The sequence below is a fragment of the Podarcis melisellensis genome (assembly GCF_964234715.1).
Source record: "Podarcis melisellensis genome assembly, chromosome: 6".
In the NCBI taxonomy this organism is placed as follows: domain Eukaryota; kingdom Metazoa; phylum Chordata; class Lepidosauria; order Squamata; family Lacertidae; genus Podarcis; species Podarcis melisellensis.
In genome coordinates, this window is record NC_138538.1 from 17,862,122 (window position 1) to 17,881,343 (window position 19,222).

Here is a 19,222-nt window from a genome sequence, read left to right on the forward strand (position 1 = left end):
ACATGGATCGGCTCGTGCCACATGCACAACACACCAGCTGGGATGTGTGCCAATGCTTCTGCTCTGTAATACAGGCTGTTCTTGGGTGCGCACTCTTTAAAAATCTGTTGTCCACAACAGTGTAATCCTGTGTACACAGCACTCCCCTTTATCTAAACCTCTGATTATCTTAATCTTTTGGATGCCGTCCCAACCATTTGACTAAATGAGGGCACATTTTTATTAGATATTTACGAGAATCAAAGCGCAGTATTCAGGCCTCAGGAATTTTTGGACTCTTCACCATCATCTCCCCCTTTCCCCCTCCACTGCAAAGGCAGAGTGAGTCATAATAAGCCTGTGATATCTGCTGTACAATCATCAAAAGTACATAAAAAAATATGAGTGGATTGGAAAAAGTGAATATGGAACAGTTGTTTACCCTTTCATGTGATATGGGGACCGGGCAGGAGGGGTGATGACATGAACTTGTGGCAGGTTTTAAAAGCAATGTGCTCCACACCCCCGCTATGAATAGCATATATTTGACATGCCGGATGCATTCAAAATTAGTTCAAAAAGGGCCTAGATGAAATTACTGACAATTAATTTAAGGTGTTTCTCCAGCATGCTCAATGCTGCCCACTCCATTGCACTTGAAAGTGTAAGGAAATGTGACTTTGGAGACTTTCAACCAAGTAGAGGATGTTTCGTTAATTAAACAACTGCTTGTGTTGCTAATTTAATCACTGGATTGCCAAATGGCTGCCGTAGATCCTATATGCGAAATACTGGAAGAACTAGAAGGTTACTTATATACTTTAGCAAAATATTCCACTCCTTGGCACTCTCGCTGACATTCTCTTTCAGTTTTCTTATGATAAGGCATGAAAAATAGCCCTCAAAATGACTTCACTTACAGTGCCACCCAATTGTAAATGTGTTGTTGCCTATTAAAATCTGCTCCTACCAATTAATCAAGCAAACTTTAGTTGATTGATCTACTGATTAAATTAATCTAAGCTTGTGGCATGAGTTACGCTGTGTTATTTAGTTATTTGAAAAACCCTGGAATCCATACGGCATAGCTCAGCCCATTGCCAATCTAGCTTTGGATTTTTTGCTGTCTCCATAGCGTTAATCATGAACCAGCAATTGCACTTGGTGCAGTACAGTATAGGCTCCGTTACATCAGGGTGCAGCCTATTAGTCTTTTGCTCACTGGCATGTAGTTGGAAGTTCAACCATCCACTCAAAAGCATCTGGGCATGCAGCTTTAGATAAGTGTGCTACTGATCAATTGCCAAAGCTTAGGATGTTGCTTAAACTTTTAAAAGGCTGGTGTGGCTTATCAGGTCTTGACATTTTTTGGATAGCTCTGGGGAGATGAGCCTAGAAATTACCCTGATTTAGAGCGATGCTACAGTATTAACCGTTTGTATCCAATCATCTATACTCTGGAGATACTCTTGTTAAAGTTGCAGGTCAAATCAGTGTGGCTTTAATGATATTTCCATGTATCTGGGCAGCACTGAGCTGCAGTGGTGGGCTCTCAAATTTCAGCGGTGCCCCATGCGACGATAAAATTCAGTGACCCCCTGCCTCTCACACTCTGTTTTGTGACCCCTGTGGCATGGCGCCCAGTGCCAACGCAACAGTCATGCTACCCGAAAACCGCATCTTTGGGGGATAAGAGTTGCCATGGAGGACAACTTGGAAACGTTCGCTAACTAACCTCTGCGTGTTACTGGAGAGCATTACTGTTGCAAAGAGAAGTGCAAAAAACAGTTGCAAAAGTGGTGATGTTTGCAGAAGCTGGTTGTTTGACTGTCAAGGCATGGGCTATTTCAGCAGGCACCCTCAGTGCTCTTTGACATGCTGGAGCGCAGGTGATGACAGCTTCAGGCTGCAATCCTAAGCACACTTACTAGCAAATAAGACCCATTGAATTCAGCAGGACTTTCCTCCAAGTAAACATCTTAAGAATTGTGCTAGGAAGCATTCCTGCTTTTTAAACAGCTTCGCTTTATTGGGCACGCAGTACGATGGCATTTGCATTTGAGCAGGAAAGAGGATGCTGCCATCCTTTTCGAATATTCGTTGTCCACAGCGCTGCTCCTGGTGCAGTCAGCTCTTTACGCAATCACATAATGCACAAGCCATCTTCACCATTCATGTCAAAAGAGGGTCCACGGAGCTCTCCTCTCCATTGATGTGAGGGGGGATCTCATTGTGGGCAGGAAGACCCATGTGTAAATGGGCACAAATGAAAAATGGCTGAAATCAGAGTAGGGGGTGTGACTTCAGTTCTGGTCTTAGCTGCAAGAGCTTAAATGCTAATTTAAACTTGATGCCTCACATGCCAAAGGTCGTTAGTGGTGCTCCACGTGGCTTCAGTTGTGTTTAAATTACAGTTCATTTGTGCAGCACTTACCCTCCAACACCCCTCTGATGAAAATCGGGACGTGTATCCTTTGGTGCCTTGGTCTCGCGGCTGCCCACTGACTTGCGCAAGACAGTGGCACCACTGCAAGCACCATGCTGGCACTGGAGTGGGGGGGGGGGGACAGGACATTCCAGGATCACAACAGAAGCCGGTATGGGTTCTGTGTAATTCCAGGGATGTCCTGTGAAAATCGGGACACAAATAGGCGCAAGAGAAATCCAAAGTGAGATCAGAAAACCCGGCACAGGAAGAAGCCGGCCGAGCCCAGGGTGCTGGCTGCTTAAATGAGCGAGGGATAGATCCAAGGGAAGCCCACCATTGGCTCTGTCCCCCACACAGCCCAAGTCCCAGCCTGCACCCCATTTGCCAAAGCCTCCTCCACCCATCAGGAAGGGCCCAGCCAGGTTGAATTCCTCCGTCGGGGCCCCAGTGAAGGCTTCTCCGTCCTGCAATGCCGCCACACGTGAAAGGGTGAGCGGGCTTATGCAGGTAGGGGCACGCTCTGTTCTACACTTGCGCCCCCCAGTTTCAGCAATCCATGTGCAGGACTACTGATGGCAGTCTCCATAGCTGGCAAGAACTTTGCAGAGCTCCCACACCCACCAAGGGAAATGCTGAATTTAGCACTGAATGCTGTTAATTGGAACTCAGGGCTCCTTCTCCCCGAGGCAGTAAACCTGGATCTGGCCTGTACCACTTCAGAGTATTGTTGGAGGCTTCCTCTGTGATGTGGCAGAATGTTCCTTGATGGAAAAAAAGAGATCACCCTGCAGGGAACTCCCATGTCAGGAAGGAGGCCAGACTAGAACCCTATACTCCCTGGCATCTAGTTTTCTGTGAATGTTTATTTTATTTTTTTGGCAGGGGGTGGATGGGAGGAACATTCAGTTCTATAAATTTCCATCTGAAGAGGTACAGACCAGACACAGGTGAGGGCGAGGTATGCGTACCTTATGCACTGACTTGCATTTTGTGGGCATAATCCAGAGGAAATTAGGTGTGGCAGCAAACCTGTGAAAGAAATGAGACCTGGTTTTTCCATGAGATGTGTTCAGCACAGCTCTGAACTGGGCTTTATCTATCCCTAGAAGCACTTGCCTCAGTACGCTTAAAAAAGGTTAACATCATTTTGCTCTTTAATCCATCAGGGATTTTCCTTGCTCACATTTAAAATGTTAACACTATTCAAGCATTCTGCCCTACATACACACACACACACACACACACACACACACACACAAACAAACACTTCTTTCTTTTTCTTATTTGGCTCCCTTGGTGCTTTCTAACAGGAAAAATGTCACATTTCCAAACAGGTTGATTTCATTAAATAAAAGGAAATGTCTCTACAATGGAGAGCTCCCCCCCCTCCTTCTCCTATACCTAACTATGTGAACAAATGTGTTGATAAATAAACCAGCCCGCAGCTCAGTCTTGCTTGTTTACAGAAAGGAAATGAAGCTCCACTCCCTCATTAGTGCTGATGCCCACCTCTTTTTACCTAACTGCTATTTTTAGCACTCAAGAGACTGAAAAATTTCCATTGAAGATCTGCTCTTCTCATTTCCTGGGTAGAGAAAACAGGAAGGCTTTTTTAAATTTTTTAATTTATTTTTTTTAAAGTGTCAGCCTTTGGGTCGTGTGAAACTAGATCAATTTCACCTCCCGCTGGCTGCTCCCTTACATTGCAACACTCCAGAAGGGCAGCTGATCTGGGAAGCAAGTGTGCTTTCAGGCTTCGTTATTTACAAAAAACCAAGCAGCTCCTGAAAGTCCAAATATATAAAAAAAACGTACTGTCTGATTCCATGCATGTGCATTGAACTGCACTCCAAAGGTTTGGAGCACATTCGCAGCACAATTTTATGTTGCAGGACGTTTTATCAGGAGCAAGCATGTATAAGACTGCAACAATCTTAAGACACATATCTTATGTTCGTAAGATAAAATCTCACAGTGTCTTGGACTTCACAGATCTTTTCACTGTAATTTTTGCAATCCTGTGGTTGTAGTTGAGGAATCTAACGTGATATCCTGTGGAATATCCCAGCCCCCTCTCACTGCCCCCCCCCCGAAAGATTAAAACAAAACAAAACAAAGCATGATAATCATTTAACTAACAATTTCAAAATTCAAAAGCCAATGTTTGTACTAAAATTATAATAAAATCACTATAAATTGGCATGTTAGTCAAGAACATTGGACAATTGTTAATCAATATAATTCTGAGAGTTCATTAAGTTTTTCCGCATGGAATCTGGCCGGTTGCATCATGCTGCACATTTCAGTAAAAAGTAAAAGGTAAAGGAGCCCTGGACGGTTAAGTCCAGTCATAGGCAACTATGAGGTTGCGGCGCTTATCTCGCTTTCAGGCCAAGGGAGCCAGCATTTGTCCACAGACAGCTTTGTGAGTCATGTGGCCAGCATGACTAAACTGTTAATATGCCATTTACCTTCCCACCGCAGCGGTACCTTTTTATCTACTTGCACTGGTGTGCTTTCAAACTGCTAGGTCGGCAGAAGGTGGGACAGAGCAACGGGAGCTCACTCCGTCACAGGGATTCGAACCGCCAACCTTCCAATCAGCAAGCCCAAGAGGCTCAGTGGTTTAGACCACAGCGCCACCTGTTTAAGCTATGTTTAAGTAGCTCAGCCTGAACAGCAGTCAGCCAATGTTCAGCATTGCCCAAAATGAAGGGAAATGGAGATCCTGGGTAATAGTGGAGCAGCAGAATTATTTTTTAAAAGGAACTGCATTATCTGAAAGATTGCCTCTTCAGACATTCTTTCCCATGGTTGCTGAGATCCAGAGAGGATGCTGTCCTAGCTATGTTATCCATGCATAGAGTTTAAGGATTTAGGAGGAGTCACTCTTGAACCTGCCTTGGGACCTTTTTGATTCTAGCATCACTGTGCTCTTCAGATACTGGACATTCTTTGTTTAGGCTGGCTTTAAGTGGTCATTGATTTTAGGTTAACGAAGAGTCAGACACAACTAAACGACTAAAGAACAACAACCCAAATATGTGATGCTAAACACATCTTTAAATACTGTGTTTGGGATGCCAACATTATTTGAAAAGAATTAGCAACAGGTGTTCTGGATCAGGGCCGCACACGGTGTGGGGATTAACCCTTTCCTTCTATATTTTACCCGAAAATCCTTTCCCTAGAGCTGCCATTTTTAAAATCCTTTGTTTTTAGTTGGATATGTACTTACTTTGATATTTTTTGGTTTGTTCTATCATTTCGACCTTGATGAGGGGTTATTCCTGTGAGCTTTATGGAGAATGTGTTTAAGCACATGGAGACATGTAGAATACATACTGGCTGACAAAACCAAGAGGGGATTGGGTACATTTCCCATTCATTATGAGAAATCATCGTAATATGCCCAAGAATGTGAATTGATCAGCAATGCTTTTGCACATTGCCTGGCCGATATGCATAATTCCCCACATGAACCAATACATAGTCGATCAATTACTGTTCACATTACCCGTGAACCACATAGTGGTTACTTTTGCATATTCACTAACCTCACCTGGACACCAGCTAAACGTGCAAAATCCCCTGTTTGTGTTCTCAGATTGTGGAAATAAATGTTTTGGAACAGGAAGCCTGCTTTAATTCTCTTTGAAATGAAACGGCTAGTGCCAGGTTTGACGGTGGAACTCTGTAAACACCAGTTGAGATGGATTTTTTAATATTGAAATTGTGGGTAGTATTTTTATACCTTTGGCCATGGAGTCATGGGGTTGTGAAACTTTAGAAAAAGCGCAGACTTCAGTCAATGTCTCAGAATCCAGAAAATATGTTAGTTCTCATCTTCTTGTTGCAAAAAGGTTTTTCAAAAAGTTCTTAAGGCTGCAAAGAGAGGCTCACCATTCTGTGAGTGGTATCTAGTGGAATTTCTCAAGCCAGAAAGGATTTTCAGTGAGGATGCACAGACTTCACTGCTGGGTAGAACTCCTACATATACAGCTGTCAATTTTGCCTGTTCTTAGTTCAGAGTATAGGTTGAAAAATGGGGGGTAAAAATGAGAAGCTATAGCATTATGCTGCAAATAGTTTTAGATGCATTATTACATTGCATTGCCATTTTGTATTCTTCCCTCCCTCCAAAGAGCAGAGAATAATGTATGGCAAGGGTCTGATGCCCATCGTAGGATTGGGGGCAGAGCAAAAAGTAGGTGATGCTAAAGAGGTATTCCAGCTAGGCAAAAGCAGCCAAGAAGGACACAGAACAAAGCTAATGAGAGTTTGACCTGACACACACACACCACACCACTTTTCCCAGTTCATTACTTTATTGTTCTAGCCAAAGGCCATGACAAATTTGTATTAAGCAATATTATTAATAGAGTAATACAAAACATACATCTGTAATATAAAAATCTGCAAAGATTTAGCCATGTTTATTAGCATTAAAGCAGTTTCCCTTGTGCATCTCTTGACAGCTCTAATTTGGGTATTATTTTGCCCTTTTAAAATCCAAATCGCCAACATCCATGATGTAAGAGAGAGAAGTTACCAGATGCAGCAACTAACTCAAATCCAGATTGATTTCAGATTAAACCTCTGAATCACCACAACAATTTATAGCGATTTTATCTAACTCATTTTTTTGTGGGGTGGTTTTCTTTAAGCCAGTGCACAGAGGCCTACTCTCTGTGTCACAAAGCTATTATTGCCGCTCAAAAGAAACCAAACCACTTCTGCCTGCATTTACACACACATTTACATTTTATCTTCACAACAACCCTGAGATGGTAGATTAGGCTGAGAAATAGTGACTGTCCCGGTGAGGTTCACGACTCTGTGGTGATTCGAACTCAGGTCTTTAATCACTCATCCATGCTGGGTCTCTGCATTGCTTTTGATGGCAAATCACACTAGTGACTTCATTTACTGTTCCCTTTAATTGTAACACCTTTTTTTCCCCTGCTTCCTCTTTTCCTTCACAGTTAACGAAATTATCAGGAAAGAGTTTTCTGGACTCCCTGCCAGAAGTCAAACATAGAAGAAGAGATTTGCGCGACAACTTTTACTGAATGCTTCCGTACCTGACCTCTTAGATTCTTCTCCTGCCCCGTCAGCCTCCTGCTTCCTTAACTGATCATCTCAAGGCACCGGTTCAACACCAGGAACAATGCACTGGCTTCAAACTGACAGCTTTGACTTAGCAGCTCGGCACCTCTCACTGTAAACATCAAAAAGAACACTCTTCCTTTTGTCCAAAGATCATGTCGTTCTCATGTAGCAATGCATGTGCTTGGCACAACCTATTAATATGACTACAGAGAGAGAGAGAGAGAGAGAGAGAGAGAGAGAGGAAGGACTTCAGCAGCAACGAAAAGAGAACATCAATCTAGAAGCCTGTGTTGAAGCAAAGTAGAATTCTATGTGTGCTGGGAACAACAGATGAATTGCAAAGTCGCCCGCTCAGCAAAATACAGAGTGTGATGTTCCTAGAAAATTATCAGATTTGGGGAGGGAGGAAATTAATGGCCAGAACTAAATATGAGATAACGCATAGGCAGTGTGAGGCAGAAAAACAGAAAGGAACAGATCTCTGCTTGCATCATGTATTTTTGTTCTTTTTTAAACCGAGGCATCGCTCTGCACGGTATCATAGGAGCTTCGGTGTAATGCAGGAGGGTTGCTGTAATGGAAAGGGGGGAGAAAACCAGGCAGTGTAGGCATAATGCTTTGTGATTGTGGCTTTACCACATTGTTGCTCAGATCATGGGATGCACTGAAGCGACATTCTCACTGCTTTGGACTAGAAAAGAGACAAACTCAAGGCATAGTACAGCCCAAAATTCAGTTGTAGTTTTTTTGTAAGGCCTGCAGATTTCACAGAAGAGATTTCAGCATCTGCTTAAAACTCATTTTTGAAATCGGTGGAACTTACAGTGGTTAACTTTGGCTTGGTGGTGCTTCCAGTTTCCTATTAAATTATCAGGTGCTGTATTTGACTCTATGGATAGCCCTGCAAAATTGGAACAGGGGTTGTTGTTTTTAGGTTCCCCCTCAGCCCTACAAAGAGCAGAATGTTTTTAAAGTCATCTCAACTTAAACTGGAAAGTGCTATTATGTTTTGTTTCTCGTGCTTTTCAAGTTCATCAAATCTCAAGCTTTCTCATAAGAATCATAAGAGCAGGCAACCATAAAAGATCTTACGCTTTCAAGTTTTTATTTACAGAAAACATATGATACTGAATAATTGAGGCTGCCATCTTGGGAGATACCTGGGATTGCATTCAATTGGGACTTATTTCTGAGTAGCTGCATATAGTATTGTGCTGCCAATTATTGAAATCAAGTGCAGTTTCTTGGTCTCATTGGGATAGTTCTCAAAACGCCCAGAAAACTCAGGGATCCTTCTTAACGATGTTGCAGCAGAAGTGTTTTTCCCCTTAGTGAAGTATATTTAAATTTCCTAGCAAGAATGATTAACATGTTCTCAATGTGGAGATCTTGTTTTCTCTTAACAGCTGTGTTGCAATGAGGAACAGCCTCTCTACTTGGCCACCTTGCCGTATTGCAGAATTGGGGACTCAAGAGTCAGTCTACACATCTGGGTAAAGCACATGGTACAGATTCCTGAAACTGCACCATTTCAGACTGAAGATGGGGAAGTGGGAAGTTGTTGCATGTCGTCATGTTTCTCCAGAACATTTTCCTGCCTATGGAAAAGTATCATGTCAGAGTCAGAGAGCAGATTCTTCTACCTGACATGCTAGCTTTCCACAAGTGTGTTTGTATTTGTGTGTTTGTGGTGGCTTCAAACACATAGTTCCCTATCTTCAATCCCAGGAGCTCTGTACCCAGATGTGTGGACTGACTCAAGCATAGTCTTTCAAATACTATAGTGAAACAGTTAGTACTCTTACAGCTAAAGTACTGTCTCACAGTTTGTGTCCCCTGCCCTGGCCCCACAACACATGTTGGGCAGAAGGAAAACAAGTCCTAACACCCTGTGTCAACTGGGTACTCCAAAATAATTAGTAGCAGCAGGAAGAGTTCCTACAGAGAGCCAGTGCAGTGTAGTGGTTAAGAGCGGTAGTCTTGTAATCTGGGTAACCGGGTTCGCGTCTCCGCTCCTCCACATGCAGCTGCTGGGTGACCTTGGGCCAGTCACACTTCTCTGAAGTCTCTCAGCCCCACTCACCTCACAGAGTGTTTGTTGTGGGGGAGGAAGGGAAAGGGGAATGTTAGCCGCTTTGAGACTCCTTAAAGGGAGTGAAAGGCGGGATATCAAATCCAAACTCTTCTTCTTCTACAGACCCAGAGCTATAACAAGTCCTTCCCGTTGCACCATCTCTTTATTAATGATAGTGAATTTGTAGCAGTATTTGCTCCCTGCTCTCCATACTGTTGATCTGATTCCCTCTTGGGATGTCTGCACTACCAAGCAAAGAAAGTGGGACCAGTTCATCTGCCATGGGCGTCTTTAAAGTTTGTGCAATATTGGCAAAGCGTGCTACATTCCAGGAGTTCTGTTGTGCTGGCACAGCTCCCTGACCAGATGATCAAGTCAAAAGTTACCAAGGCCACACAAAGTTAGATGAGAGTTTTGCATTCCACCCTATTTCTTTTTTAAAAACGAGGCCACAGAAACTCTTGCTGCATTTTTTTTTCTGCCTTTGGGGGACGTCACGGTTTCCATTAAGAAGCCGTAATGACATTAAAGCTGATCTTGTTTAGCAAGGCACGTTATAACACTGAAAGTAGCTAAGGGAAATTGTTCCAAACCAGGCTTCCTCTACCTCAGCCCTCCAGATGTTTTGAGACTACAATTCCCATCATCCCTGACCACTGGTCCTGCTAGCTAAGAATCATGGGATTTGTAGGCCAAAAACATCTGGAGGACCGAGGTTGAAGAAGCCTGTTATAAAGAGTCTGTTATTTTGAGGAAGAAGGGAGAAAAAGAAGCATCCTCTCCCCTCAAAAAAGGGCCCCCAGAGTAAAGTACTTCACTTATTTAAAAACCCCACACTAACAACTCAGTGGGACCCAAATGCCTGTCAACTGTTTACATCCGCTAAGCATAATGGCATGATTAAAATAGGTTGTCATCAGTGCTAGTCCTACTCAGAGTAACCCCATTAAAATTAATGGGCAGGACTAACTTAGTCCCATTAATTTCAGCAGGTCTGTTCTGAGTAGTTACAAGCTATGCAACATATTATGCCAGTAAAAAAAAGAATCTCCAAGGTTGCAACCTGGCAGCTCCAACTGGAGGGCAGGACAGATGTTTCTGGCATGTGAATTGGTTTTCAGTTTCACCTGACTATCTTTTAAAGCCAGTCCTCAATCACAATTCATATTCATTTCAACAGCAAATCCGCAGATGCCTGTCAGGATATCTGGATTTCAGATCATACCTTGGGGTCATTCTCATGCCAAGTAAAGTAGCAGACCAAACATCCAATTGTTTTGTCCATTCTTTGGTTGCTGTTATTTGTCCTAAAAAGAAGTGCCTTTTAAAATATAATGCTTACCTTGGCTCAGTACAGACAAGCCAATATAAAATGCATTTTTTTAAAAAAAAAATGTGGTGCAAATTGGGCAAGGCTTTAAACATCAAAACAGCAGTAAACGAAAACCAAACATTTGGCAGATTTATAGTGCTTTTGGACACTCTTATAAGCTAAGAGAACTATGTGGACTTGTGATGAGGCTTATGCAATAAAGGGACTAAAGTGCATTTTTTAAAATAGAAAGACTAGCAGTAAAGCGAAACAAACTAATTTCAACACAATTCCCATCACATATTACATAGGTGAACAGGACTTCTGGTGTGTGGATCACAGGCTCTGACAAGCTATTTGAATTAAAATTGCTCATTGAGAATGATGCCCTGAACTTGCATTTCTGTTCAAGAGCAGGGCAATGTAAGTTTGTGCAGGTGCTGAAGCTTACAGTATAGGCTATTTTGGAATGCTGTGCTGCATTCCTGCTTTTCCCCTTCCTCCCAACAAGACAGCAATACATCATGTTATCAATCACATTGTGGTACCTCTGATCAATCCTGAGGTGTATCTGCTTTCTTGCTAAATCAGGGACACCCTGTATGGTAATATCCATACAGGGATCAATCTAGGGTAGGTGACAGATACAGAGCTTTAACACACGCTGAGGCAACCATCAGGTTTCATCACAAGCTTTAAAAAGCACAGACACATGAATTATGCTCTCTTTTCTCCAAGTTCCATGGGGATGAACAGATTATTTCAGAATGATCCATATGCTTTGTTCAGTTCTTCCTTGCAAGTTGCAATGAAATAAATGAGAGGTGTACTGCTAAATCCTCTAATATCCCCCTTACCTGCTGGGTTACAGTTTCATATATCTGTAGTATATAGACTACATTTTTTGTTATGGCTATATGAAGGCAAGCTATCCTACTGTATCAGCTTTTGAACATTTTTGCAAGCACCTGCTTGCTAATAATAAAGCCTTAACCAGGTATATATGTATTTCCGAAGCAAGGGAGGCCTTTTCAAAGCCGCTGTATAGATCTCTCTTTCTCATAAAATAAGTGGATACATTAAGGTAGCATAAATAATGTTGAAAGCTTCCGTGTACTAAATTATTTCTTTTCCTTTTGCAATAGTTTTGCAGCATTATTGATTGCAATGTTGACGCAAGCTTTGGGGGCAGTGGAGTGTGTGTATGTTCAAAGTAACATCAGGTTCACCTGGGGCAAGTGAATTGCCTTGTGTGAGTAATTTGTTCTCAGTTTCTCTGGAAGACAGCCATAGTTGCATATGAGGAAATTCTCCCTTTCCTCAGTTATCTGAATGTTTCACTACAGTGCCTTCCTGCTATTGTACCAAAAGTCCTCCCAAGGCATTGTCTGTAGGCTGACAACTGTAATGCATTTTCCATCAATGTTATACTGTGCTAAAGTATAAGCAAAATATTGCGACTCCAAAGATCATCTCACTGTGTTTGGGTTGTGTTGGGTTTTTTAAAACTCACTTTCCTATCACATCTTTGCCTGCAAATTACAGGATGAGCTCCTGTAAACTGTTGCACCAAATTAGACAATACAGAGAAAATGAAGCCATCCATCTTAACATCTAAACAGTCGGCGGGTATTTACAGAGACGGCAGATGTTAGGAAGGGCCTTTTGTCATTGTTAAATGCATTTTGGAAGTAAAGATTGCCAGAGGAGAAATTGCAGAGGAAGATAATTTGTCATTAAATGCTCACAATTTGGTTACAAATTATCTCCCTCTTTTTTTTTTTTTTTTATTTGTGTGTGGGGGCTGAGGCTTCTCTTCTATTTTTAATGTGTGAGATTGAACAAAATTTGAGATCACCTGAATTTTAGTGGCTTTGAGGTTAAAGTGTCTGCTGGATGTGATGACAGTGGTAGAAAGAATGTTGAATAGTTATGGTTTGCACTCAGTTAATACTGTCTGTGGGTACAATGCAGCCAAATTGAAGCACTTTTTCTCTCTCTTCTTTTTGCTAGATAGTAGATTCACGTAAGATGTACGTCATATAAACACAAACCCACTGATTTCAGAGAGAGAGAGAGAGTTAAGTGCATGTTTAACCCATCAGTCAAAATCCTTGGGGCTTCATGCTTACACCTGCCTTGACTGTGTGTCTCATGTAAAGATGTGTCTTTTCCATCTTCTTGTTAAAATACAGCACGTTCTAAAATGTAGAATATTTTCAAAGATAGCACTAGGTTACTATATTAAAAACATGCTGCTTTTTGATGTTATATCTCAAAGTTCTTGAAATTAGATAGCACAATTATTATTATTTTTTGAAAATATATATATTTTGTACTATACGATCCTTTTAAAGAAGAAGAAAAATGTCTACTATGCTTCTTAACTGCCACAAATAATGCAACTCCTCCATGCTGGTATTTATAAATCTCCAGTTTGCATTCCTTCAGCTGCAGCTTTAAATAAGTGCTCTTACTCAAAAGCAAGCACGGTTGGTATTGTTGAATGCAGTTGGTGTGATGGGAGGGGTAGTCTGAAAAATTTGGAGGGCACCAGGTTGGGGGAGGCTGCCTCAGTGACTCTTTGGTGTGATGTGTAAGTCCGTGTATGTTTATGATCCTGCCATTTTGTATGGCTATTGACATTTTAAATACAACCTTGGGAACAATTTGTCCATTGAATGTTTCGGTTGAAAGTTTCCTCACATAAGTACTGCTGAATAAGAGATGCAAAGAACAGTTATCTGTTTCGTTGACAACTAAATAATGTCATAGCCAGTTTATAAAGTCTATTTATCCATTTCTACTTGCTTGTGCATAATGAATGTAACAATTAAATAACAGCATCTCTCGCGTTTCCAGGGCATTGCACAAAGTCAAATGAATGTGCTGTAGCAATTGTACAATCTCATATAGGCCAAAGTGGATCGGGTATATTGTTGATATGGCAAATATATCTGGCAAGGCTCTTTTGTGCAGTCTGCAAGAGACTGAGAGTCTTGATAATCTTAGCTTTTATTTGTAAATGTTAGTTTCTAGTCCTCACGCTTACAGAGATGAATGTCTATAAATCTAACAGCCAAAAGCTTAAATGATCAGAAAACAGGAAGAGAGCAACAGGATGCACAGATTCATTTGTTTTTAAAGTCTACATTTTCCACGAGTTTCAGAGTATTAACTCAGGTTCTTAACATGTGAGGATAAAGACTATCGGAAGAAATACATTGTAAAATAATAAGCACAGTTAAGTTCTCCTGTTTTCAATTTAATTTAGGTATTTCAATCTCTGGCTTGTGCACATTATATGCAACAACAGTACTTGGCACCTTTAGCGTTCCAGAAAAACGATATGCAAATTGTTTTCTGCAATTAACTAATGATATACTAATTAGCAGCGGCCTTCCAGTTCTTTTCCTGAAGTAGTTGGCCATCCCTCATACAATGTTGCTATCAAATGTTGGGAAGGAGTTTGGGTCCAAGCTACATCAGACTGAAGTCTATGGATATGGAATTTAACTGATTTTTTTTTAATTATTTGCACTAATTTGTGTGTGTTCATCTCAGCTTGTCCCAAAACTGATCCAGCAAAGCTGGAAAACTTCAGTTAATTGCCGACCATCTCCTGCCATTTGGAAAATCAGGTGTAACTTCATTGAGCACCAAGATATAAAATGCATCAGTCTTCCTTTCATTCAGTAGTAAAATACAACACAGTTAATCTTACTTGTATGTATAAGGGATGTTCTCGGAAGCAGAAATGTTGAGACCGTCCTGTAATGGGGCACCAGCCTATTGACCATTATTGATTATGGAACCATCAGGTTGAGAGGCAACATACCAGTGAATGCCAGCTGCAGGGAGCAACAATGGGAGAGAGCTTTTGCCTTTGTGTCCTGGTCCTTGGCTTCCCAGGAACATCTGGTTGGCCACTGTGGGAAACAGGATGCTAGACTAGATAGCCCTTTGGTGGGATCCGGCAGGGCTTTTCCGAAGCGACACCAAAGATTTCGACTTCCCACATCTGTAAACCAAATGAAAGAACTGTGCCGATCAGATTGCACATTTGGTTAAAAGACGGCTCTCTTCCATTTTTTTGCTGGTTGTCAACAGCATTTGCACGCAAGAAACTGAAAAACTAAAATACATGTTTAAGCAAAAAAAACCTGGTGAAAACACTCTTAAGGTGCAATTCAGCATGGGCAAGAAAGACCCTTTCGTTCTCATGGAAATCAAGCATAACATGCATTTTGGGGTGTTTCCAGGTGCTCTAAAGAAAATATCCAGCCTATATTTGCAGCTAGCATTGTACATTATTTACTGCAAAACAAAAAGACGCCTAAAGGGAAAGCAGCTTTTAAATTGCTCAGATATATATATATATATATTTTAAACTAAAATTGCTTGTTCAAAATGTTTTACCTTTTTTAAAACAACAACAACTGAGGTTGTATCTTGATATATCCCCCATGTAATGTTTTAATCTCCAATTTAATTGTGATTTTGCTTTTTGTAAAATATTTTTATACAGCTTGTATTATTATAGTATAGCAATAAATCAAAGGGCAACAACTACTGTATGTGTGTTCTTCTTATGTGCTTGTACTTTTTGTGTAATCAGAGGGGTGACATGAAAGGCTCCTGAGAAGCCTCAACAAGAATGCTGCAGCTGGGTTATCCAAGGATCAAATTGCTGCTTACACGACCATCAGCCTGATCCAATTAAAGTGTTCTGGCTGGAACTGATGTCCAAGACATCTAGAGGGCATCAGGTTAGCAAATGCAAGCCACATATGTCCTGTGAAGAAGGAGCCAATGGGACATGTTTAGGACCTTCCCTAAAGGCAAAGGTAAAGGGACCACTGACCATTAGGTCCAGTTGTGACCGACTCTGGGGTTGCGGCGCTCATCTTGCTTTATTAGCCGAGGGAGCCGGTGTACAGCTTCCAGGTCATGTGGCCAGAATGACTAAGTCGCTTCTGGTGAACCAGAGCAGCGCACGGAAACACCTTTAACCTTCCTGCTGGAGCGGTACCTATTTATCTACTTGCACTGGTGTGCTTTTGAACTGCTAGGTTGGCAGGAGCGGGGGCCGAGCAACGGGAGCTCACCCCGTCGCGGGGATTCGAACCGCCAACCTTCTGATTGGCAAGTCCTAGGCTCTGTGGTTTAACCCACAGAGCCACCCACGTCCCTAGGACCTTCCCTAGTCAGCAGGTAATTTTGCAGAATGACAGTAGGGTATGAGAGGTGGTAGACCTAAACAACCAACCATACCTCCTAAAGTGAACTGTTGGCCAACAAGCACTACATTCTCTACTCTTTATTCTCTGCTTTCAGTTTGTGTTGTTGGCCCGCTGGGGGATCTGAGAGAGGTGGCAGTATGAGTGTCTTTTAGCCAAACCAATAAAAGATCCTTGTAACACTTGTTAGGCTAAGACGTTGATTATGACAAAAGCATTTGTGGGCTAGAGTCTATTTAAAATGTTATCCTCGGTTGGGAGATAATGCATGATGCATATAGAAGAAGGTGGGGGGAGCACTGGGTTTAAAATAGCAAACAAATGCAAAAACACATCTGTGTCCGTATGGACTGAAAATAAAAAGGATAACCAGGGCAAAATCTTTCCCTGGTTGGAAACTATAGCTGTCAATCACATTTGGATATTAAAGGATAGTCAACTCTTTGGACCACCGAGGAGTACAGTGGTACCTCAGGTTACAGACGCTTCAGGTTACAGACTCTGCTAACCCAGAAATAGTACCTTGGGTTAAGAACTTTGCTTCAGGATGAGAACAGAAATTGTGCGGCAGCGGGAGGCCCTATTAGCTAAAGTGGTGCTTCAGGTTAAGAACAGTTTCAGGTTAAGAACAGACCTCCAGAACGAATTAAGTTCTTAACCTGAGGTACTTGGTCCAGCCTTGAAGTCCCTTTGCAGTCAATCATAAGGGCTCCCAGGATCCACTTCCGTTGTCTGTTTGTTGATCCGCACATCACAGGAATTTCATTTATACACTGTAGAGCATTTTGAGGCATTATAATTAGCGGTGGTTCCTGCATTGTAGGGGGTTGGACTAAATGACCCCCCAACCCCTTCCAACTCTGCCATTCCATGATGCTTATAACTGCCATACACAACCCTGGCAAACACTTTCCGTGTCTCCTCTACAGTGACTGAAGAGCTGAGCTTTAAATGAATGACATTCCTTACCGATGAAAAAGGAAACACCTTGGACACACCCATCACAACTTTTAAAAAACGGAACCAGCAGAAGAGTCGTTTCTGCAAAGCACATCACTGCCCCCTTGAGGAAAGCATCAGCCTACCCCCCCCCCCCCTCATAATTCTGGCACCGCAAGAGACATTCATGTTAACATGCCACACACTGTGAGCAAAGTGCTCCTGCTTTGTTGACAACGCAGAGCCAGTTATATTTCCTGTCAAGAGATGCATGGAGCTAATGAGAAAGAAGGAGGAAGAAACCCCAGGATCTGGCAAAGTCCCAAGCAGAGTGCGGCAGTGAGTTGTAAAGTCACATCCACGCATCCGGCTTAACAACATGACCGAATTAGCAATGCATTCCTTTGGAGGATATGCTGCTAATAAGCCCATATGGCTCTGTCTGTCGAATGCTCTTCCATGTTGTTGTTAGTCTTGCATTTAGATAGTGCATCTACAAGTGGTGGAGGATGGCGAATGGGGCACTGCCCTAGCAACCTTGACCAAGGGGAAGATGGCTGGAGCATGCCAAGAGACTGATGGGATGGTGGGGGGTGAGGAATAAAAGCACGAAAACTGTGCGATCCTAAACCTATTTACTCAAAAGTAAATGTCATGGCAAGTAGCAGATGTGGTGGTGGGCCTCCATCGCTCACCTGACCTCCCTCCAGCTGAGTCACTACACCAGGACAGAGATGAGGAAAGTTGAGGCAGAGGCAAGGTTGGTGTAGTGCAAAGGCATTGGCAGAGCCAATCTGGTACTCCTGCCGAAACGTTTGAACTGGGCTGACTACACCAATAGTGTAGTCCAGCTCCTTGTCCAGCTATGCAGCAGTCGAAAGGAGGTTAGGTGAGTGGCCCAACCTCACAATGCCTTACCCTACTGGTCATGGTGTTCAGTGGCAATTATTTCCAGGTAAGTAGGCACAACACTGCAGCTAAGGCACTCCTGCCAGAAGGCTGTTTCAAGCTCAAGGCCCTTATTAAATCCAACATTATCCATGGGTATCGTGGATAATGCAAGTCTGTAGCTTGCAAGTTTCCTTGAAAAGCTTTATCCAGGAAGTGGGTGGGACTGTGCAACTGTCTGGGCTATCAAGAGTGAAGTGGAAAGTTGATTTGGGAGATAAAGAGTGCAGCATATACCAAGTCTCACTCAGTAGGGTGTGATAATCTACAAACAAATAAAAAAGAAATATTCCTTGAATCCCTGTTCAATAGCAACACCCAGCCATTCGTTAATGGCATTGTTCAGTATTTTAGGAACTAGCAAAATGGGCAAGTTCCTGAAGTATCTATTTTAGGAATCTAAAATAGATTCCTAAATATATTAAGAAGTTCTCCTGTGCACAGCCCATTTATTCCAGTGGACTTCTGCAAGAGAGTGTGCTAATAGATTGCACCTTTTTGCCACCACCGTGTGTGTGTGTGTGTGTGTGTGTGTGTGTGTAAGTGTGTAACTGGTCGATATCTCTTCCAATGTAATTGTTGGTTGCCTAGAAACATCCCACTTTGATGCACATGGGCTGGAACATGTGGGAGAATCAATGTTGTTTACAAAACACAAAGTCATTGTGATGGCAAAAAGCATGAGTCAGCGTGACCCCTGAAAGGGATTGCTGCAGCTGGAAGAGACTCAGCGGACAGAAATGCCTCAGCAACCCAAACGAACTCTCTCGCATGCACCTAAGCCAACAAGAGATGCAATATCTCCTCTTGGAAAGGAAAAAAAAAAAGACAGGACTCAAAAAAAGCACAAACGCTTCTCTGCTGCCTAGCAACTGACTGTTATAGCAACAGTCTCCATGGAAAAGTGGAGGGTTTGTGAATGAGTTCTATAGTGAGCTCGCTTCAGCTGACATCGCCCCCACCATGGCAAACACTGCAGCCCTCAGTCATTCAAGCAAAACCCTTAATGAAGGCAAATTGGAGAGCTGCCTAAATGTGAATTACTGCTTTGGGGGTCACGATTAGATGCCAATTTATAAGCATCAGGGGCGCTGACTAGATTAACAAATTGCCATGTAGGAGCCTGAGGGGCCATGAAATCAAGATAAAGCTTTCAGTCATGGAGGGATGGGGCTCTTGTGGTCCTCTAG

General features: G+C 42.4%; 1 protein-coding gene across 6 annotated transcripts in view; it reads left to right on the forward strand.

Moving 5' to 3' along the window:
• The window catches only part of NFATC2 (nuclear factor of activated T cells 2), a gene marked incomplete at its 3' end in the record, with an annotated part of 138,836 nt that extends 129,378 nt beyond the window's left edge, over positions 1-9,458 (forward strand). For all 6 annotated transcript variants that reach the window (XM_081916741.1, XM_081916740.1, XM_081916743.1 and 3 more), the window contains one exon: positions 7,393-9,458. In XM_081916741.1, coding sequence (XP_081772867.1) covers positions 7,393-7,448 — 56 coding nt within the window. The remainder of the gene's footprint in view (positions 1-7,392) is intronic.
• Positions 9,459-19,222: the final 9,764 nt, after the last annotated feature.